The sequence below is a fragment of the Anoplophora glabripennis genome, unplaced genomic scaffold (genome assembly GCF_000390285.2).
Source record: "Anoplophora glabripennis isolate ALB-LARVAE unplaced genomic scaffold, Agla_2.0 scaffold546, whole genome shotgun sequence".
Lineage (NCBI taxonomy): Eukaryota > Metazoa > Arthropoda > Insecta > Coleoptera > Cerambycidae > Anoplophora > Anoplophora glabripennis.
Window position 1 is genome coordinate 214,113 of NW_019426062.1, and position 24,783 is coordinate 238,895.

General features: G+C 33.2%; 1 protein-coding gene across 1 annotated transcript in view; it reads left to right on the forward strand.

The window, feature by feature from the left end:
• The window catches only part of LOC108912518 (glutathione S-transferase), a 157,435-nt gene that overhangs the window by 131,527 nt on the left and 1,125 nt on the right, over nucleotides 1-24,783 (forward strand). Inside the window, exons 4-5 of the mRNA XM_018717758.2 lie at nucleotides 2,763-2,905; nucleotides 22,254-22,424. Of these exons, the coding sequence (XP_018573274.1) occupies nucleotides 2,763-2,905; nucleotides 22,254-22,421 (311 nt within the window). The 3' untranslated portion in view covers nucleotides 22,422-22,424. The remainder of the gene's footprint in view (nucleotides 1-2,762; nucleotides 2,906-22,253; nucleotides 22,425-24,783) is intronic.

Sequence of the window (24,783 nt, forward strand, 5' to 3'; positions counted from 1 at the left end):
TGTCCTGTGCTTTTATTAAAACATCAGTAACGGTAATTAGAGCAGTTGAAGTACTATGCCCTTTCCTGAAGCCTTATTGGGATAGAGGTAAGAGACTATTATTTACAAAATACTTATAAATTTGATTATATAACAATCCTTCAAAAATTTTGGAAAGCGCAGGTAAAATACTAATTATTCTAATATCAGAGAACGATTCTGGATTATTATTATTTTTTTTTGTGTATAGGCAAACCGATTATCCAGAACATTATTTTTAAGTTTTGTAAATAGAGGTTTCTAGAAATGCAGTATTTTTTTTTGCTGTGTTTTATTTAATGGTAAAATATTTGAAATGTCTTATTTGGAACGTTATTACCTTTTCTTTAAAAAGGTTTTAAATAAAAGTCTAAGTGACATCTCAAATGTACATCTGCGTTTCACAAAAACCATTAGATATCAACAATATAGCAGAAAACTTAGTAGAATAAAGTTTTGTCAAGTAACAGATCAATCTAACAATTTCGCTTGTGTTCTTCAACCTTTGGAATGATATATAAAAATCGGAATCTTTAAACTAATGGTTCGTGTATTTCCTTATAGCTTAGGTGCAGTTTTAGTTCCCTGAACAGGAACAACAACAATAATGAGCAACTTTTATTAAGCAACCATAAGTGTAAGCCGACACTATGCATCTTGTGCACGTGCACGGACAGAATGCGTCGGACTCGCTACATGCGTAGAGCGTTTTTCTAATTGGCTGATGTTCCACGTGACTTCCACAATCAAACAAATATGATGGTAAGTCAGTATGTCGTGTGTTTTTTAGTTGTATGTTGCAATATTACTAGATATGGTGTTAATATGCGGAGAATGACAGTCCAATTAAAATGAGACTTGTTTGTATGCGGTCCGTTATTGCAACAGACGACAACCTAATAGTGTAAAGGCCAGTTCAAAGGTTACCTGATACCATGAGTGTCTACCTGCCAGATCAAGGTCGTGGAGGGGAAAGGCCGTGACATGTTTTCGATAACGAAAAAAACATTATAAACCTCGTTGAGGAAGGTTTGAGGCGCAGTACCCGCGACATTTGCCGAGAAGTGACAGTACCGTGTGGCATGTACTACGGGAACAATTATTAAACCCTTATCATGTCCAACAGGTTCAGGCATGAAATAATAATGATTTTCAGCTCCGTATAAAACAGCACAAGATCCGGATTTTACAAGATTACGGATGAATTTTGTTTTACCAGAGACGACATACTAAATTTCAACAACATTCACTATTGGTGTGATGCAAATTCTCAGGTTGTACAAAGATCTGGGTTCCAGCAACGGTTTTCAGTGAATGTGTTCTGTGGTGTTTTTGGTGACAGATTACTCGGTTCGATAGTGTTTATCAGCACGTTTAAATGGTGCTGCTTATTTAGAGTTTTTAACAAACGCCTTACCGAATTTGATGGAAGACGTCCCTTTACATATCCGTGCCCTCATGTATGATGGTGCCCCTCCCCATGTTTCCCGTGCAGTTTGTAAATTTTTCCATACCAACATTCCGGAAAGGTGGATAGGACGAAATGGTCCTGTACGTTGGCCAGCACGAAGTCCGGATATGGACTGAACTTTTTTGTGTGGGGCTGTATGAAATAAAATAGACTTGGCCAAAAAAATCAACTATTTTTTTTTGAAAGATATATTGATAATATCATTCAGAATGACAAAAAAAAAATAGTTTGATCCCATAATATTAGTTTTAAGAGGTCTATATCATCGCTAGTTTGGATTTTTATTCCTGATCCCATTTTTGCGCCAAAACTGCCAAACAATCGAGGTAAAAAAAGTTATCTACATATATTTTTGTAGGAAATTGAATGAAAAAGGTCTGATTGAAAATTTTCGACAGGCGAGCTGTTTCCATGTAATCAAGCCTTGAAAATTTATATGTTTTTTCGATTTGACTTTTTAACTTTGGAATTTTGTAAATAACGAACAAATTAATATCTGAAAAAGAACAATACAGATTTTCAAAGGCAATTTAATGCTCTCTTTAAAGGTCTCTTTACATTTTTGCATAAATTTACTCCTTCAAAAGTTATTCACGATTGAAGTTGAAGTAAAGATAAAATTTTTGTTTTTTTCATTTTGGACCCAATTTTTTTCACTCAATAAAGATACTTACAATGATTTTTTTTCTTTATTTCAATGATACTATTATTTTATGAGCCATAATCTCATTTTCCTTTCATATAAATGCATATAATATTGTAAATAAATAATTTTCAATAGTAAAACTACATAATTGTTATTTTTAATATTATTTTGAGACAGTTTTTGTAGACAAAAATAGTTATTGAGCGAGAATGAATTTGAATATATTATGAATTTTGGATATTTTTGGTGATTTATATTATTGGTAATAATAATTGTCGATGATGTATAATATCAATTTGTTCCATTGAGTGAAAAAAATACCGAACGACTATTGTCGATGCAGCAGATCAGAACAGCGTATTTTTGCTGCAGCTAATGAAATTCGATGAATGAACATGTGAACATTTATTTTCCAATTTAAAATGTAATGTTGTAGATTAAAACGAAGTTGCTTAATAAAAGTTATTCATTTTCGTGTCCTCTATCAAGCTTTTCAAGTAACGCATTTATTTCAGAAACACTCCGTATATTAAGTTGACAGAGTCTACATTTCTGTAGGATATGTCATATCTATTTTTTTAAGGGGGGCTGAATTAACTCATCAAGGATTATTTCTTTTTGTTTCAGGAATTGCCCAATTTAGGATGGAGCAGGATCCAGTAAAGAAAGAAGAAAAGAAAGCTAAGCTGATGAGAGAAACGATTCCATTCTATTTGTCAAAGTTTGAAAAGCATTTGTCGGAGAACAATGGATTTTCTGTAGGATCGGAGGTATCAATTACAATTTTATTAGTTCTCAAAAATATTTTAGAAAGCAACAGTAAGTAATATAATAGAAATAACTTTGTACAATTTTAATATTTCACTTATTTAAGAGTGTTAGAAAAGGATCACGCGTTTCACTTGTTTGTCGAATGTAGCCTGTGATACATCTAAAAAAATTATTAAAGAATTACTTCGTTATAAATTTATCCCAACTTGATCATAGACATAAAACGACATTAAGAAATATATCAGGAAAGATTAGGTATGTAGAAAAATTACACCTAAGATTTTTAAATAAATAGTCCAGGGAATCACGGGTTTCCTCCCCGATTTCTTTCAGATAGAACCGATTGACGTTAAACTTGGACTAGAAGTAGAAAATAGCTCAAGAAACAAAAGTTATGTAGTGATTTTTCCCGGGGGATGAAAAATAAAATGTTGAAAATAACCCCAGGAATCGATAAAGCAAACAATTTTAAGCAAAAATTATCTTATGAACATTTTTCGATAAGTCAATATTAGTTACTTATTGGTGATTGATAATGTATATTTTTTATTAAAAAAAAACGTTTTTCAGTAGTTTTTCTCAAATAACTCTGATAATAGACATTCTATTAAAAATAAAATTTACGAAGAAAATGAAGTTTATAGAAAAAGAAAAGATTGAGGTTTCTTGATGTAGATACAAGAGGTTGGTTGAAGATATTTCATGTCCGGCAGATACTAAATTGGAAGCATTTAACGTAAAATAACTAAAAAAAATCTATTTTTCAAGAAAAATGCACAGGACATTTTTAAAGTACTTTAAAACATCTTTAAAATGAACTTGACCTTAAGCATTAGCATAAAAATTAACAGAGATGATCAAAATAAAACTATTAATTCGCTTTTTCGGAAATAAAATCGGTACAAAAACTGATGAATATTTACGAGGTTTAAAATTAAAGGTAATCCTTCTACAATTACATTTTATATGTGTTAACAATATATTATACAAGCGGTTCAGAATGCATATTTTTGAAAATATTAGTTTTTGATTGAAAACATTTTTTTAATTCCAAAGAAAATAACATATTTTTGAAAATAACTTGGTGTCCTGAAGCGGTTTAGAATGCATATTTTTGCAAATATTACTTTTTGATTGAAAAATTTGTTTTAATTCCAAAGAAAATAACATATTTTTGAAAATAACTTTAAAAATAAAAAAGATACGAAAAATATTCAAGAGTTCAAAGTTTAGATTTTTTTTCACGGAATATTTTGGTTGTCTTTTTATTTGTGTAGGATAAAAATTAACAACAGATGTCGCTACTAGAAGTTTGCAGTTAGGGGCGAAGGTCATGTTTTTCAATCCCTTCAACCTCATATATCTCAAAAATAACGCTTTAAAATTAAGGAAGTTATCGTTAAGAAAACAACGGTACCTTACTGCTTTTCGGAGCATAACAATATGTTGATTATCCACAACTTTGGAGCATATATATATAAGAAAATTTGAAATTATGACTTTCTGCATAACAAAAATATTGAGAAATAATTATTTTCAATATTGCATAAATTAAAGTATGTTGCGAGAAAGAAAGTTATTACGAAAAAAAATTATTTTGCATTGTTTATTGGATTATTACCTATATTTTGTCATTGGTGGTGTTTTTTAAGGGGTTAAAATAAAGCGATAAATTATAAATTGTATTATTTATTTATTTATTTAGGAAAACGGAACATGAACAGGCTGGCTAAGAGCCCAAAACAATGTTCACTAAATATAATTGATTTACAACCAAACCAAACATAAGTAAGTTCTGAACATTCTGTTCAACGGCGAATTTTGTCCAGAGTTAGGTGCTAAAATGACTCTTGAAATAATATATTAACTCTAAAACTTCTGGGTGGTACATAAATATTTACAAGATTTAATAAGTTATGCGAGTCGATTAGATTATTCAGAAGTTTAAACAAAAATATTACGTCATTCTGATTTCTCTTATTTTCTAAAGATCCAATTTTAAATGTTTGTTGTAGAAAAGCCGAGTTCTGGAAAGTATATACCCCGGTAACTTTAAAATTCAGGTATCTAAGAAATTTGTTTTGAATAGCTTCAAGACGGGAGTTATGAACCACATACTGGGGATTCCAAACGGTTCAAGCAAAATTTATTAAACTATAGACTTAAACAAAATATGATTTTAAGGAATTTACCCTTCTAAAATCCTTAGATACTCTGATGATATACCCTAACATCTTACTGCTTTTCAATGTAATGTACTCTATAGGGGGGGGGGGGAGAAAGTTAATTTTCTATCAAAAATAACACCTAGGTCTTTTATCTCCTGTAAGTAAGAAAGCCTTTCGTTATTGAAGTTATAGTCAAATCTAAATAAATTTTATTGCGAGTAAAACAAATATAATGACATTTCTTGAAATTTAAATGAAGGTTATTCAGCAAACAGTAACTATAAAATGTATCAAGATCATTTTGAAATAATGTACATTCCGCAAGGCTATTTATTTTAGAATATATCTTAAGATCATCAGCATACATTAAAAAATTACAAAATTTAAAACATTTATTTATATCGTTTTTATAGATTAAGAATAATAATGGACCCAAGTGAGATCCTTGAGGCACTCCAGAAGTAGCTGTGAATGAAAAAGAGCGGTAACCATTCATTGTTACCAGCTGCGATCTATTGAAAATATATGATGTAAGCCATCTCAACCAATTTAGCTATAATAATGTTGTGGTTGATTTTATCAAACGCCTTGCTAATCGGTGTATACTGAATCTACTTGAATTTGACAATCCATGTAGTTATTAATAAATATAGTTCGTATATTGTATTAGGTTCGATTCGATTGATCTTTTAGGGTAAAAACCGTGCTGTTGCGAAATTATTGAAGATTTAACTGCATTGAATAAGTTATCGTAACTCACCTTCTCCAGTCCTTTACTAACGATATTAATTTACTGATAGGACGATAGTTTTTTACTAAGTGTCTTTCACCTGTTTTGAAAATAGGTATCACAAAAGCTGCCTTCCACAATTGTGGAAATTCATCTTCTTCAAACGATTTATTAAATAAAATAGTTAGTGGTATATAAAGTGAATTGGCACATTTTTTTACAAAGAATGAAGGAATTCCATCAGGGTCAGCACCCTTATTTTCGTCTAAGTTGACCAGAATATTCAGTACTTCATCATGATCGACTCTTATACTCTTATTATAAACATATAGAAGAGTTTAATTTATCCTGTTTGTACTATCAAATCATTTAAAACTGTTAAAAACTATTTTTTTAAATATTTTGTTGAAATATTGTAAAATATTTTTGATAATACCATAAACTACCGAAAAGATTTCTATCTATAATATATGCGCTATAAAAATATTTTAAGGTCGCAGAAACTATTCATTTTATATTTTTGTCATTAAGGGTGGTTTTTAAGGGTTGAAACTTAACTATATAACACCTATTTTTATATTATATTAAGTTTTTTAGCATAAGGGGTGGTTTTCAATCCCAAAAATAAGAAACGCATATCAAGCATATATATTCGAAAGTATTCGGAGGTTTTACCCTATTTTTCTCTTCGTTCCCTGGACTAAAAAGTAGTTCGACTTATTATTAGTTCCATATAACTTACATAAAAATGAATTAAATCAGACTAATGAGAATCTTTCGCAAAGCCTGCTTTCCAAATAAAGCGTAATTCCAATTCTAAATTTACGCATCTTTCGAATTTCTACACCGAAGCACTCGTAAAAGAAGAAATCTGAAATCTGACTGTTGGAAACCGTTGTTGGGGTGTTCAAAAGACAAAGCTATTATAAGCCACCAAAATAGCGCTGGTTGTGGAGTCGAAAAATTCTTTGAAGTTTTGACCCACCATAATCTGTCCACAGAAGCAGACTGACAGAATCCGATGATATTAGCAGACCGGCCACCAAAGATCACTATGGATCCCAAATTTTCACGCATCTTTCGAATATTCTGGAAACAAAGCCTGAAATCTAAGAGAATAATTCCGCGACAACGGTGCGAGATAGTTGAACTAATTTTTTAATATCCGAAAAGCAACAAATCTCATTTTTTTAATACTCTATTATCCCTAGAATGTATGATACGATATTCTTAAACACACTTTATATTACCTGAAATTATTTCATTATTTAGACGTTCCAGAGCCGGTATTTTTAATTCAACAACTAAAATCAAATTAATTAGTCGAAAAAAGGTTAGTCTAAATTGATAAAATAATACGACCCGGCCTGTTTCATTTAGAATTTCTGGATATTTATTATGTTTCGTAAATCAATAAAATGTTCTTTTATTAAAACCAATAATTATAGTTATTCTAATTTTAATTAAAGATACTCGTCTGCTTGCTAATAGATGCATATTTCACAAATTACGCATCAAATAAGACTAAATTGATAAAAATATACTAAATTATTTTCAGTTACAATTTCCCGTCTGTAATTTCTCTGAGGTCCAGATGTAATTCAAGTTCATACAAGTGGCATGTCAGTGTCAAATGGTTTTCTCAAACAGAAAAACGAAAGCGGAGGTGATAACTAGCTCGCCATAAGAATCTTGGGGGTAGATGTTATCAAGTCTACAGGTTAAAGCCACTTAATTTTTTTACTGAACGCTGGAGCGTTTGGTTCATAAAGAGGAGTGGCATTTACAAATTCAGTCGATGAGGATCCTTTTAGTATAGGATGCGGAAATACGTGTTAAATTTATTAAGGTGACGGTAGCAGATGTTCATTATGTTCCATAATACGGAATGATAACGTCGAATAAATTATTTGTTTGTTTCTGGATTCGAGTCAGATGTTCTAAAACATAAATTAAATGAGAATATTTTAGAGAAACCAGAGACAATTTGATATTTAGATTAAACTGTCACTGAGAAGTCTGGAATCGAGGGCTTACTCTTTTAATTATCTATTTGATAGTTTGGGGTGCTGCGTTCATGATTTATTAAATATATTTATTATTTCTCTAGATCGGTTAATAATAATTTGTATTGTTCTCTACTAATGATGAAAAACAATTGTAGTTTTCTTGGTTTCTTAAGTGTTTCTTCTGGATCATATGGAAAACTCCATATTTCATCACTAGTCACAATGTTGTAAAGGAAGGTTTTGTCCTTTTTGACCTCCTTGATGATGTCCTTCGAATGTTGAATTTTGAGCAATATTTGGTAGCCCAAATGTTCAACCAGAAACCGATAAATTGATGTTTTTGAGATGCTCATTCCAATTCCATGGATTTCAATGAAGATTTTGGCTGATCACGGATTTCAGTTGGCCAACATCCTCACGATCCTTTTTTAATTGCGTTACCATTCACGAACTCTGCCACGGCATGAACCATGGAGACTACACAAGGAACCCTAACTCCATGTAAACAAATAAATTACCAAATTAAGAGGGCGCTAATGTCCCATATGTACCGGTTAGAGAGGGTGAGATAAAAAAAGCGGTAGTTTGAATTAAAAATAAATTATGACGTTTTTCTGATGTTTTAAAAATGTTAATATAAATAATATAAGCTACTTTGAATTATATAAATCCTGAAAATATGTCATTCCGGGCTGTAATAAAAAATTAAACTGAATAGATAATAAAAAATATTAGCTTTATGAAGAATTATGAAGAAACAAACTAGTTTTCAAGGAATTTATGACGTGATCTTGTTAATATTAACCTATAAGTAAGGTTTATGTTTTTGATAATTACTTTGTTCACGATTTTAGTTTAATGTAAGTAAAAAATAGTCACATTTAATACAGGAAGTTCCCTTTAAAAAAATAGTAATTCTTGTATTATTAATATGGAATTGCTACTTGTGGTAATAAAAAATATAATATAAAGAAATTCAGTGTTTTTAATAAACTTTTTAAAATATTACAGATGTCTGATTTTGAGTCCAGTGATCCAGATGACTTAGGTATTAGACGCATTGTCCAGCTTGAGTGATGGTGCAATAGATTTACTCTAAGAAACAGAAAGAGTAAAAAATAAGGACTACTTTGAAATTACTGTACCTGAATATAGTGGCCGAGTTTTTTTTTAACATTTCCGTGTTAACAGGGAAGTAGCTAATAGAATTGAAGAAAAATTTGCCATTTCTAATTATTTCACCCATGATTCTGGTAAATTTTGCATTGCCTTAAGCTCCCTCTACAATAACCAGAAAAGTTACATACTTGCTAAGTAACTTGTCTCTACAAATTATAGAATGGCCGAGGTAATGAGGCAGTTGTAATCGGACAATATTTTGCCCAATATGAATTTCCAGAGCAGGTTATAGGAATAATTGATGGGACACATAAAAATTGATCGGCCCTTACATGATTTAGAAGTGTTTGAAGAAAATATTAATATACTTACCTGCATATGTGCCTCCAAATCAAAATAATCAAAATCGGCATTATGAAAGAGACGAAAGGGAAGGAATTCATATAAGAGAGAATATCACAATCCATATTTTTTTGAATAACCATGTATTATGTCTTTCAAAATGTCAAGAAACCTAAAACAACATGACAACCAATTGATACCAAATTTTAACAAAATTAACTCCATTATAAAGGTCACAAAATAGGGAATCTAAATATTTTATAACTGTTTAAAATAGATTAGTTTTCTGGGTATATAAAAATTTAAAAATTGCTATAAAATTTAATACTACTTTCGTAAAATTGTTGATTTAATTCGAACGTAACATGATTCCATGACTTATTCCAAGGTAGGACATAGACCAAAATTAATAAGGTATTATAAAGAAATATTTTAGCAAAATTTCATTTTGTTCATGATGCAATTGATTTCCATGTTTAAATATTTAGTAAATGTAGTCAATTACTATTACAGATCCATCAGCAATTCAGTAATGATAATAACTATATCGCCAGCAAGACTCACCTGAAAGATACAAATTTAATTATTTATGCATTTAATATAAATTACAAGAATATGTAGAAATAAATCAAGTATACTTTGTTGCTATTGCCAATATTATGAATATTATGCTCTGAACATTTTCATTGCTTTGTCGAGACCTCATCACACGCCAACAGAACTTTACTAGATGATACAGGATGTTCGCTTTCTAGTATAATTTCATCGTAACTTAATTGCTCTTCATTTACTTGCTGTTCTTGTTGTTGTTGTAAGTGCTGCTCTTATTGTAGCTGCTGCACCTGTTGTTGCTGGTGTAGCGGATGCTCTTATTGTTGCTGCTGCAAGATACATAAAGAAACAATGCATCAGACAATTATACAATATTTTCACTTATGAAATCTTTCTATTTAAAAATTTCTCTACCTCATTGAGAATCAAAGGAGCTGCTTCCGAGTTATTCGACCTTTTGCCACAGTATTAACCCACTGTTCGGTAAAGTTGTAATATAGAACTGTTGGACATCATTAGATTGAAAATGCAGATCACAAACGTACTGTTTTTCATTTAAATCTGTTGACAGTCATTCACTGCACAAATTCTTACCATATTTAAATTATTTTCGAAACTTGTTATTTACTACTATAAAAACAAATTGCAATAATTATTGATTCGACTTCTAGTTTTTAGGTTAGTACATTATCTAGCCTCCCTGATATATCTACTCATTATAAAATAAAATTGGTTATTTGCTTACTTCACTCGTATTTATTATGCTACATTCACTTCGGGACACATGGAACACTAGAGTATCAGTAACTTCTGCCATTTCTTGGACAAATTTTGTCAATTTTTCCGTATGAGTTCGTGCTCCTTGTCTAGTCTCCCTGGGTTGAACAATCATCACCATAAACTTCATGTCATTAAATTTTGACAGTCCGTCAGTGACCTTCCCGACGCACGTAATGCCAATAGATGATCTCACTAGAAATACCTATTTTTGAAAAGTCCTGTTTACTATGGAACGTACCCTATACATGTACCAAACACGCATCGAAGTCACAAATACTTATTTCTTTTATTGACAGTTTTATGGACCGTTATATTCCCGTGATGTTTTCTAGAGACAGACGCATTAGTGGAATGGGACACAAAACATTTTTATGAGCAAGAAAGGAAACTGCCGATATTTATATACATTGTTTGATGTAATTGATTTTTAATTCGCGTGAATACAAGTTCCATTATGAAATAGAAATTATTATTTCTGACAGTAAAGTTAATTATATAGGGTGTTTTGGAAAAGTTCTCTAAATTCTATGGCTGTTCCATTTGAAAAAATGAAGTTAGACAACGCCTCTAAGGAATGGGACACCCTGTATACTCAAACTAAACGTAACATTTTTTTTTACATTTTTCAGTATTCCACTATACTTTTTTTATTTTAAATTTGATGGAAAAACTGAATTTAATACAGTAGCTACTAGAAAGTCTCATTTATTTTAGAAACTAAAGACGAATAAGTATTCTTAGAGTTTCAGTAATTTATTTGTTGGGAAACATTATTCCACACATGGTACTGATGTCAGTAGCACTCCTATCTCCACAATAGACCCATTATACAAACACACAATGCCCTGAGGAAAAACATATTATCATCTAAATAGAAAAAAAATGCTCGTGGATGGAAATTGATATTCTAGTTCTGTTATTGTAATATATCGAAACAAGAATAAAGTAAATTTTGATGTGGTCGATCCATCAATTTGTTTGTACATTAATATAAGGAGCAGGCATATTTATTTTTCTTTGTATACGGTATAACAAGCCTTTTTTTATTTTTCAAATAAATATGAAGAGGTAATTGTGATGTTATAGACTCGTAATATTTCGTATATTTATGAAAGATATATAAAGCAATTTGATATACAGGGATGGTCAGAAGTATGGAATAAAATTCATATCTTTTGAATGAATTAATTTTTTTTTAAACGCCGAAACACGTTAACTGATTTTGATTTTTTCCCATCTTTCGGTTATATAATAATTAATTTTTCTTCAACCCCCTAACCCCCAGCTACCCTACTTTTTTTTTAAATGGAACATAAGGCATGAGGGGGTTCGTTGAAAAGCTTATAGAAAACCGAATCCAGCCATACCAAATAAACAAGTTTTATTTTTTCAATAACAAGTTTTTTTTCATCTGGAAATTGAAACAACCAGATAATTTACAAAAATAAACTCAATGTCGCAAATGCTGAAAATGTCCTCCATTCACTATTTGGCATTCTCCAAGACGATAGTAAAAGCTGTCCACAGCATTCTGAATGACTTCAGCTGGTAAATTATGCATCTCCGCCCTAATCTTGTTCTTTAAATACTCAATATTATCCGTTCTGTCCTGGTAGACTCTTTCTTTCAAATAGCCCCAAAGAAAATAATCCAGGGGTGTTAAGTCGGGGGATCTTGGCGGCCATTCAACTGTACCCCGTCTACCAATCCAGCGACTTGGAAACATTTTATCTAAGTATCTTCGAACATCAATACCAAAATGTGGGGGAGCGCCATCTTGTTGGAACCAAATTCTTTCATTCGATATATCTGGATCAATTTCATGATGGAAAATCACAGCTAGATTTTCATTTATCAGGTCAAACGTTAGGAAATCCAGGTAGCGTGCGGCAGTAAGATTTTCTTCAAAATAGAATGGGCCCAATATTCTGTTGTTGATGATACCTGACCATACATTAACTTTTTGTGGATGCTGCGTATGCGATTCGCATGTCCAGTGTGGATTTTCCAGGGACCAAAAGCGATAGTTGTGCCTGTTAACCACTCCATTTAAATAAAACGTAGCTTCATCCGAAAAAAGTACGTCTCGTTGAAAACCATTATTGTTGTCACACCGTCTCATCATTTCCTCACAAAACTGTAATCGCCTATCATAATCGTCTTCCAAAAGCTCTTGGACAAGACATACCTTATAGGGGTGGTATTTCTCTTGTTTCAGAAACATTCGAATTGCAGTTCGAGAAGCATCGTCATTGCGGGCCAACGAAACAGTTGAAGTATGAGGATTTTCAACAAGTTCTAATGCAATGTTTAATTTCTTTTCTTCATTCAAAGCACGTGCCCGTCCAGTTTTGGGCAAAGTCTGTACTGTACCGTGTTCCACAAATTTGTGAAATATTTTACTAACTGTCCCTTGCGAGATTTGGTTTTCGAGATATTTCGCATTAAATAAATAGCGCACTTCAGCCTGACTTCTTATTTTGTCTCCACATCCAAGCAATATCAAGATTTCGATGCGTTGCCTTTCCGACAATACAATTGCAATTCGGTAAATAATTTGATTTTGACACAATAGTAACGTTTCGAACTCCAATTTACAACTAAAGTGAAAAATTAACCAGAAAACCTGGCAAGTAAGTGGTGCTAAAAAAACGCAATATAAAAAATATATCTTTTTTGCGTTAGCAGTGATAGGTACAGTTTCAAATTCTTTATTTTATTCTGTGCAAATTCATGGAGGATAACACTGAAGATAATTAAATTTTATTTCATTTGTTAAGTAGGTGTTTTATACAACTTTAAAAACCTTGCTATTGAAAAAATAAAACTTGTTTATTTGGTATGGCTGGATTCGGTTTTCTATAAACTTTTCAATGAGCCCCCTCATGCCTTATGTTTCGATTTGAAAAAGAAAGTAGGGGTAGCTGGGAGTTAGGGAGTTGAAGTAAAATTAATTACGTATTATATAACCAAAATATGGGAAAAAATCAAAATCAGTGAACGTGTTTCGGCGTTTTAAAAAAAATTAACTCATTCAAAAGATATGAATTTTATTCCGTTCTTCTGGCCATCCCTGTAGTATATTTATCATATTATCAAACATAAAATATACAATTTCTTTAGTTCAGTGTTTATTCAAGAAATATCTTTCATAGACAGAATTATGACATACATTTTTACAACTGAAAAATATATGTTCAGGAAAGCATGGGCTAAGTGTACAAGTGCCAACTACAAGCACCTGACACCAAATTGTACATGTGCAACAATGCACCTGACACCAAAATATATGTGCAAAAATACAAAACGATCCAAACTTTCACTAAGAGAAAACCTATTATTACCAGAAATATGTACTTTTTCTGTTTTTATTAACTCTCCACCCTGTGGCCAAATTTCTACATCCCAATAGTACAACCGTCGGACAGCTGCTTACCCAAGGACTATTCCCCCTCGGGCACCAATAAGGTCGCGGCTCCCGATTTTAGACTACTGTGCTTATCTTCGCCCTGGCTTCCTCCTGGTTGGTTGTCGAGCGGCTGACAGACACCTGGATTCGGCTCTAGCTAAAGTCGAAGCAAAAAACTTCTTGCAGAGACTTCTTATTAGCGGGGAAGAGTCAGGCGGTTGTGAGAAATCAAACCTCGCATTGATTTAATATTAACTATATATTGAATAATGTTCCTGCCTCTCTAGGTAGTCTAATCGCTGCCGCTCTGTCTAGGGTAACTTTACAAGCTAAATCAAAGAAAAAGAACAAAATGCTACTTGGTACACTTATTGAATAATGTTCAGAGAGACAGTCTAATCGCTGCCGCTCTGTCTAGGATAACGTTACAAGCTAAATCAAAGAAAAATAACCCAAAATGCTACTAGGTACTTATATTGAATAATAATATTCAGAGAGACAGTCTGATCGCTGCCGTCCTGTCTAGGATGGCGTTACAAGCTAAATCAAATAAAAAGAACAAAAATGCAACTTGGTACACTTACCAAAACTCCTGAAACAGAATTGGTGGTAATCCACTGAGAAACACGAAACAGAATGGCACCCACCGTGCACAGTACACTTCGTCGCGGTCGACACAACCTTTCTAAAATAAAATGAATAAACCCACAACTAAATCCCAGTTGACTTGTAATTAATTCCCGATTTTCAACCGTCGGATGCCCGTGACTCTATAGTCCCCGAACTATTGCCTCGATTCCCGCTGATCGTTTCGAAACCCGACTTCTGACTCTAGAAAAATATGGCCCAAACAGGATCTGCACTAGAAAATAAACTTCCAATTCCGCGAGACCCGTAACGACTTTGGACTCCCTGAGTCCTGCAACTACTTTCGGATCCCGGATCCTCGCAACACTCTCTCGATTCCCGGAGCCCCGCAACGACTTTGGACTCCCAGAGTCCTGAACGACTTTCGGATCCCAGATCCACGCAATAAACCCTCGATTCCCGGAGTTTCGGATCCCGGATCCTCGCAACACTCTCTCGATTCCCGGAGCCCCGCAACGACTTTGGACTCCCAGAGTCCTGAACGACTTTCGGATCCCAGATCCACGCAATAAACCCTCGATTCCCGGAGCCCCGCAACGACTTTGGACTCTCTGCAACGACTTTGGACTCACAGAGTCCTAAACGACTTTCGGATCCCGGATCCTCGCAATAACCTCTCGATTTGGAGCCCCGCAACGACTGACTCTAGTCTTTCTTCAAAGTCTTAAGCTCCCGATTTTCCAATGTTTTAACCCCGCCCTGTATTCTAAAGCTCTCCTAAAATCCTCCTACTATTAAATATTAAATACTATATTAAAATATGGTTGAATCGATCCCACCAATCAATTATTAAATTTTTCCAATAAATTATTCCCACTTAAGTGTTTTTGACTTTTATCACAAAAAGAGGGTGTAAACTATCTAAATATACCATCGGCCATTACTAAAAAACGCGTAACTGCTCCTTTCTGCAACCGCAGCTTTTTCCCCAAGGCCCGAAAGTTCCCAGGAACAGTTATCTTTCCTAAAATTGTTAAATTGACAGTTTTCGAAGGAGTCATGTTATAGATAAAATTAATAACCAATATCCGGTGAAATAACGATAACTTTAGAAGTTTGTTTATTTTAAATCACGCCGAAATACTTTACAGTGCCGCCTTTCATGCAATCTTCGTGAGAACGGCTTCTTTCTCAGCGAACTATACCATCGCCTGCTTCTAGCTCAATAGAAAAAAAGAAAAAAGAAAAATGGACTAAACTTTTAGAAAAATCCCATGAATTTGAATTTTTGTTACTATATAATTTTAATAACATTCGATAATAATTTTTTTCAGTTAAAAAATCATGTTGATGTTAACTTTTTTACGATGTAATAGAATTAAAACTAAAATGTACCAATATTAATAATATTTTGTATTCAAAGAACATTTGTTTTACTCTGGTGAAAGAAACAGATTATACTTATTCTAATGTTTATTTTATAGTCTCGCACAATTCATCATATAAAATATATTTGTTCTTTTCACATTTGTTAGACACATATATTTATATACTTTTTTATACGCAAAATATGAAAAGTTTCACTGCAAGATAAATCAACTAATATTTCATTTGTTTCCATTTTGGCGGATATTTATATCACCTTTTTATATTTTATTTACGAGGCAGCGGAAAGGCTCGTAAATAAACGCAGCATTCTAATCATAATTCATATAACAATATAAAAAAGCCGAAAAATATTTAGGTAGTTACATATCTTATATTTTGTAAGGGTGTAGCGCGTTTACAATTTATGTATTACAGTATTTAAGACAGTTGAGCCTGCATCCCTGATATATTTTCAATTTTCTAAATATTTTAAAAAATTGTTTTACCTATTTTGAACAAGAATTTACTGTCAATCTACAGTTAGGACACGTGTGTAAATAAAAAAAAGACAGTGAAAAAACACAAGACCAGTATTAAATAATAAAACTCCTAGTTATAACTAACATAATGAATTCAAAGACAGTATGCAGACAAGTGTCGGGTTCAGCAAAAAAATGGTGTGCCTAGCTCTTCCAGAAGTCTAATGCTAACTCCAAGTTATTATGAGGCAAGGAAACCAGCAAGAGCTTTGAAATCTCTGAGATTATCTAAACCGCAAAAACTCTGTCTTCCATTTTGGACATATCTGGATTATTTGATAACACTTCTTAAGACTCCATCCAAAACGCAGCCGAGGAGTTTGACTTATCTTCCACCGTAGTTAGCTGAACACTGACTATGCTATCTGCGATCAAACTATTCTCACTAGACCAAGGTGGCTGTGAGTCGAGAATGCCAATATGTTGGAATACTTTCTCCCTCGGAAGGTTTAACAAAGGAACAATATTTGCATTAGTCTATCTTGTTATACTTGTTTTAGGAAATTATTGAGCTCATTTAAAGACTTTGGCTACCCTGTCGGTCTGTTAAGTTGATGGAGTCCTAGATAAAGAGCGATAATCCCGGTTAGCACGCCCCATAGAGTACTGGTGTATAAGATATAGGGGCTAAGAGTGAATTCATCCAAGGTCGATGTTGTCTTCTTCATCGGAATAAGATTCCAAGCAGCCGACTATTTTTAATAAAACCATTCAGAGATCGCGAAGTTTTTGGAGGTTACTCGGGACGATAAATGAACCCCATATCAATAGGTAATTACAAAAAACCACGACGTCTTGTTGAGTTTGCAGAAGGCTTTTTGGAAAGATATGGTCTTATATCTGAAGATACTTTATTACTTTACACAGCCATTTGCAACTATTTTATGATAGCCTGCTGTATGGTTCACAATCAAACAATGTTTGAAGAAACTGCAATGGCTGGATGTCGACATTGCAGAAGAGTTAGGCAACAGTTCCCACTAAAGCGTTAAAGCTCTTCCAAAATTACACCTTGTGGTAAAAGCAGAGACAAGAAGGGATTCGCATGAAAAGAAATCATTGTCCTCTAAGAAATAGTAGAAGATGAGATTCTTTGAGCCGCAAGCGACAAGATATTTCCTACCTACATTTTTCATAGAAATTTCAGAGTAGAGATATTGGATAGGAGCCCTGACCAGACAAGGACAATGGAGCCAGTATTTGTGACGTTAGAGCAGAAGTGAATACGTTTTATCGTTTGGGGAAATATGCAACGGTAGGAGAAATATAAATCAGCATATGTAAATATGCAAAGACAGTCAGACGCGGACTCTTTTAAACAGAATAATCTCTTGTGCGGTCTCGGAACCATGTGAAGCTGACATATTTCTAGTTGCATTGTAGTTGTCATTGAAAGGGCTGAAATGTGAGCGATACCGGGCACAAGCAGTCAACTTATGGTCAAAATCAGTATTTGGGTTGCCGTAAATCAATATCCACTGACAATTGGATGAGAAAATAATCAGCAAAAGAATGGTCGGATGAATTTGGTTGGAGTCAGGCCTCTTATAAAGGTCTAAGAGTTGAAGAAAATCGAAAAATGAATCTACGATGCAGATGAAACATCACGATTGTCACAGGACTTTTACATAATAAGCACCTCAATAGAAATGAGCCTCATTGTAAGGTGCAGGTTCTACGAACATGATGGCGAGGGCATTACACATATTCGGTCACTGCACCTGTTTAATGGTGAAAAGACACAAACACCTAGTCACCTCAGGACATTAAAGTGACTCTAGCAGAGCTAGTGCTTGCCTTCACCAGTAGCACGGGCCTATTTTAAAATTCTTATTTGCTGCATACACAATGGACCACAAGACCACAGTGCTACATAGATTTTTTTGGTATTAAATTTACCTAAAAGGAACAACATTATTTCTATTAAGAAACTAATAAATCTTGGATATAAATAAATTACATTTAATGTGGAATTTTGAATCGAAAACATTATGAAATTTTTAGATTGAATACATTAATTCGAGTAAATATAAAAATATTGCATTGTGCCAGGAATGATAAAGTGATCTTAAGAAATACTCGTTTACAAAGAAAAGGATTCGCTTCTTCATTCATATTTCACAATGGAATCGCATCACGGATGTTTTCTAAAGGAACCAACTACGTGTGTTAAATTTAATTTGAAAGGAAAAATAATATAATTGGCTCCAAGAGGATAATATGAAAACGTTATTTTTTATCTACGGTCTTTTATGGAGGCCGTACAAATATATATACGGAAATATATATAGACAAAATCAACAAACAGAGAAAACAATTCAGATATTTCAGAGATATCAAAAATTAAATCCACGACTACCTTATCAGGGACACACTTATAATTTCTAGCAATATACAGGGTGTTAGTAAATAAGTGCGACAAATTTCAGGGGGTGATTCTACATGTGAAAATAATGGAAGTTTGCTTATAACCGTATATCCGCAAATGATTCGTTTTCCGAGATACGGGGTGTCAAAGTTTTTCTTAAAAACTGACGATTTAATTTATTGCCCTGAAACCGGTAGAAATGTGCAAATGAAATTTGGTGGGTTTTAAGAGGTAGTTATTGCGCATTTTTTGACACACAATTAGGAAATTTATGTTCATTATTGGCGCGCGTACGGGTAATAATCTCAATTTTTTTAAAGAAAAAAATGGTACGCCACTGAGATATTACAAATTAAAATCATTTTTGAATTCCTCGTTCAATTTGTGACAAAAAATCTCTCTTGCATTTTCTTTGTATGGGGCGCCGTTTTGATGCAAAAAAATAAAACATCTTAACGCGTATTTGTTATTCCTTTAATACATTATCAAGAACTATCTAATACAATAACATTAAACCAGAACAATAACAGAAAATAACACTAATAAAATTTTGAAAAGGCGCAAAGCTACAACAAATGTTCAAAATGACCTCCCTCAGACGTGACACAAGATTCAACTCTTCGCCTCATTGATTGTCGTATTCGCGCAAATATTCCTGGTATATTTCTTATTGTCTCACAGCCGACTATAATTCGATTCCTCAGGTCATCAACATTTTCAACGGGAGTGGAATAAACTAATGACTTAAGAAAACCCCAAATGCAAAAATCAAGAGGATTTAAATCCGGCGATCGAGCAGGCCCATGTTCCGTACCTCCCCTACCTATCCAACGATTTGGATATACTGTGTCTAAGTGATTACGTACATTAATGCTAAAATGGGCTGGTGCACCATCATGCATGTACCATAGGTCTCAGCTGTAGAGGAATTACTTCAAGAAGACAGGTAACTCTTCCTGTAGGAAATTAAGATAAGATTCGCCTGTTAGTCGTTGTGGGAGGAAATATGGACCGATTAAATGATCATCAATTACCCCAAGCCATTTATTTACGGAAAACTGATGCTGAAAATGAGCTGCAAAGATTCCATGGGGGTTTTCCTCAGGCCATAAGTGATTGTTATGGAAATTTCGTATACACTGTCATCCAAAAGTAGCCTCGTCAGTAAACAAAATGGCATTTAAAAAATTAGTATGATTATTATTATATTATTTATGATTTAATCTGTAATATCTCAGTGGCGTACCATTTTTTTTCTTTAAAAGAATTGAGATTATTGCCCGTACGCGCGCCAATGGTGGATATAAAATTCTTAATTGCGTGTCAAAAAATGTGCAATAACTACCTCTTAAAACTCACCAAATTTCATTTGCACAGCTCGACCGGTTTCAGAGCAATAAATTAAATCGTCAGTTTTTAAGAAAAACTTTGACATCCCGTATCTCGGAAAACGAATAATTTGCGGACATACGTTTATAAGCAAACTGCCATTATTTTCTCATGTAGAATCACCCCCTGAAATTTGTCGCACTTATTTACTAACACCCTGTATATACGGAAATATATATGGATAAAATCAACAAACAGAGCAAAGCAATTGAGATATTTGATAGATATCAAAAATTAGATCCACGGTCATGTGTCTACCTTATCGAGAATACACTTATAATTTCCAACAATATGTATTGGTCATATTTTGATAGTAACGTTTTTGCTTTACTTTATAAATTTAGCTTTGCTTAACCTATCTCGCACTGGTTAAATAAAACTAACTTTATAAAATCAACTTTAGCAGATCCTCCTGGTGCTTTATAACGAGCGTTCAAATAAAAACGTGGTCGAAGTTGGCTCTGACACATTGGACGTAGGGAGTAGCTTATAGCGACCAACATAACCTCATTTCTCAACGTTAATGACTATATAACTGTATTTTAAAGAATAATCGTGATAACAATAACAAACAATTAAAGGAGCTGCGGAAAGTGTCCCCCTCCTTGTTATAACAATAAATTAAAGCAGCTGCTGAAAGTGTCCCCCTCCTTGTTCCAAGCACTTTTCACACCTGTTCCTCAAAGAATTAAAGACATTTTCTAAGATGCTCGGGGTATTGTAAATTTCACGAATCTTGTCTATAAGTCGAGCCTGCAGATGGTTTAAATCAGGAATAGGCAGTTCAAAAACAGTGTTTTTAAGGTAAGGCCACAAAAAGAAATCACACGGCGTAATATCACATGACCTCGGTGGAAATTCATGTTCAGCATTGAGACTTATTAGTCGATTTTGGAAAACTTCCCTCAACATATTCATCGTCTCGCCTGCCGTATGTGCCCTTGCGCCATCTTGTTGAAAGTAAAAGTTTGTAATTTCGTTTTCTTCCAGCTAGTTAACAAAAGGAGCGATAATTTCTTCTCTATACCTTTGCGCAGTAAGAGTACCATTAAAAAAAATAGGTCCATAAATCCTCCTTCGATTGAGAGGACACCAAACTCCAATTTTTTGAGCGTGTAGAGGGCTTTCGACAAAAAAGTTATCTGGTTTTTCAGAAGACCACATTCTCATATTCTGTGAGTTTACGTAACCACTTAAATGAAACCAGGCTTCATCAGAAAAAAAGGTGATATTATGAAGTTCACCGTAGTTGTTTAAAAACCATTCGCAAAATACAGCCCGTCGCGGAAAATCAACTTCATGAAGTTCTTGCTGACAAGTTAAAAGATAGGAGAACAAACGCAAATCTTTTTTTAACACTGTGTGGCAGGTACCGACTGATACTCCCACCATTTGTGATAAAACACGTACAGAAATTCTTGGCGCATTTTCCATTATTTGTTGGACATTTTCTTTTAATTCTTCAGTCCGCTTTTTAGGTCGGCCGCTTCCTTCTTTTCTTGTAACACTGCCCGTTTCACGAAAAACATTAACACAACGCTGAACTGCACTTTGAAAAATTTTGTACTCAACAACGCCGGGAAATGATTTTGAAATTCTATGAAACATTCCTCAATAGAATACTTCCATATTCCATCAATCTTGCGTCCATTTCTAAAGTAGGACTCTATGATAAACACTTTTTGTTCTTGAGAAAACCATTTTAAACGCTTTTTAAAACGAAAATATTCAAATTGATAGCGGCGATTAGCGCTTTGACAGATGACGTTTAAGTTCATTTGCTATACGCTACGCCCTACGTCCAAATTTTCAGAGCCAACTTGACCACGTTTTTATTTGAACGCTCGTTATTTTATAATAGCTCCTATAGAGGTATTTTGAACGCGGCTGTCCTTAAAACCGACAGATTTCCTTGAACACGAATCACATTTCGTGTTTTCTTTAAAAGCCATCCTGGAAAAGTATCAAATGATATGTGCGTTTCAGATAACTTGGTGTGACTTCATTTTCGCCGTATCGCTGGAGAATTTCGAACATATGTTTGGGAAGGCGGCCCTGGATCAGTATCCGGCGCTCAAGGCGTTGAAAATAAAAGTCTACAGCATCCCCAGCATAGCCGCATGGGTGGCCAAGAGACCAGTCACCGAATCGTAAAAGGTAAATAGGCGCATTGGGCGGAACGACAACGGCATTTGGCAAAATGTAGGTACACTGAGAAAACGATTTGCTTCCAGTTATACATGTCGCGTTCTATAAATATTAATATTGAATGATTTATTTGGATAATTAATTATAAAATATGTATATAATTGGTATAATAAATTGGTCATTTCATTATGATTAAATGCAAGATATCCCAAAATTCCGTATACACTAACAAAGATTCTTAGGGTCAAAATAGCAATTTCCTAAACATTTAAACCAAACATAAAAAAAAATAAGGAGATTGATCGTTAAGTGTTAATGATCCTGTACAGGCTGGTCCATTTTCGATGGGACTTCAGGGTATTTCAGAAACTACTAAAGATATGATAAATCTGACACCACGTTCTCGAGCTCGATTTTCATGACAAACTCGACTGTCAGATCGGAAATTTGCTATTTTCATTTGTTTCTGAGTTACAGGGTGTTTCTCGTTATTGTGACACTTTTTAACATGTCTGTATCTCAGCTGTTAAAGTTAAAGTAAAAACTGCTCAAGACTAAATCTTTGGCGCAGAATTGAATGCTGGTATTAGATTTTTAGTAGATCTTAAGATTTAGGAGTTATGACCCAGTTATATTTTTTTAAATGCACAACACACATGCTATAGTTATTTTTACAAACACGGGAGATACGGGGTGTTTTATATATAAGTTATATTTTCTTTCCTTTTTAATATGACCGGCTATGAAAATACAGATAAAACTATAATTCTTACTTTTACAAAAGTCATATCTCTTGTAAAAATATGACATTTATTTTAAATGCACAACATATACTTGTGTGATAATATAATACTAACGAAATTTTAGGAGATAGGTGGATAGGAACAAACGGACTGATCAGATGGCCAGCTAGGGTACCTGATTTGAGTCCGTTGGACGTTTTTCTTTGAAGTTTTCTAAAAGACATTATATTTAAAATTCCTTTTAATAATAAATATTTCAAATACCTATACATTTAATTAATGCCACCCGAAGCGTTGCCAGAAGATGCGTGAAATGTGTGACAGTTGAGGGACGGCAATTTGAACATTTAGCTATCATTTTTGAAAGTTTTTATTGGTGCAGGTACTTATTATTGTTTAATTCACGTTTAATATTGTAACTTCAGTTGAAGTGGAATAAAAATTTGTCTTTTCTTATCTGTAATGTATATTTTAAATAAACGTCACATTTTTACAGATATGAGTTTTGTAAAAGTAAGAATTATAGTAGTGCATGTATTTTCATAGCCAGCCATATTAAAATGTAAAAATGATCGAATTTATATATAAAATACCCCGTATCTTCTGTGTTTGGAAAAATATCTATAGCATGTGATATATTGCTGAAAAGCAAAAAAAAAAAATCTCCATTTTTTTAGGTCATAACCAGTTACGATTTCCATTTAAAAAATTATAACTTTGGGTCATAACTCCGAAATCTTAAAACCTACTAAAAATCTAATACCGGCATTCAATTTTACGCCAAAGAATTAGCCTTGAGCAGTTTTTACTTTAACTCTAACTTATTTAACAGCTGAGATACAGACATGTTTAAAAGTGTCACAATAACGAGAAACGTCCTGTAACTCAGAAACAAATAAAGATAGCAAATTTCTGATTTGACAGTCGAGTTTGCCATGAAAATCGAGCTTGAGAACGTGGTGTCAGATTTATCATATCATTAGTAGTTTCTGAGATACCCTGAAATCCCATCGAAAATGAACCAGCCTGTACAATATTTACAAGAAAGGTTACTGCTTTAGCTACAAGTAAAATGTCATTATTTTACATTTGTACCCTAATAATGGTGTAATTCTATTGAAGCCAGTCGTTTGTCAGTGTATCTGCTAACTGTACATTTATGTTAAACTTCGTGTAATGTATCAATTGTTCAATTCAGGCCTTAATTCTAATTTGATGTTAGTTCATTATAGGGATATTAGAGTATGTTAGAAGTCAGTTTAAGAAAATGGTATGAAAAAGTTTGTTTACTTAAGATGATAAATGGTTTTCCAGTTACATCCTTCCATTTATGTGATTCTAGTTAAAATTTATTTTAATTTTCCTGCTCCCCCTGTTTCTATAGTTATTTAAAAAGAAAATAATTCACTTTGCCTAGCTGTTAACACAACGCAACATAAAATAATATTTAAAAACACAAATTCATTTAACTAGTTTTGTATTAAAATTTAAGTAGTACCATTCTGTAATTATAGGGTTTATATTTATTTCTAGTATCCAATGAATAAATATAATATTTTCATCACAAAAAGAAAAAAATAATTTAATATACTAACACATAATATGTTTAGAACCAAATATATATA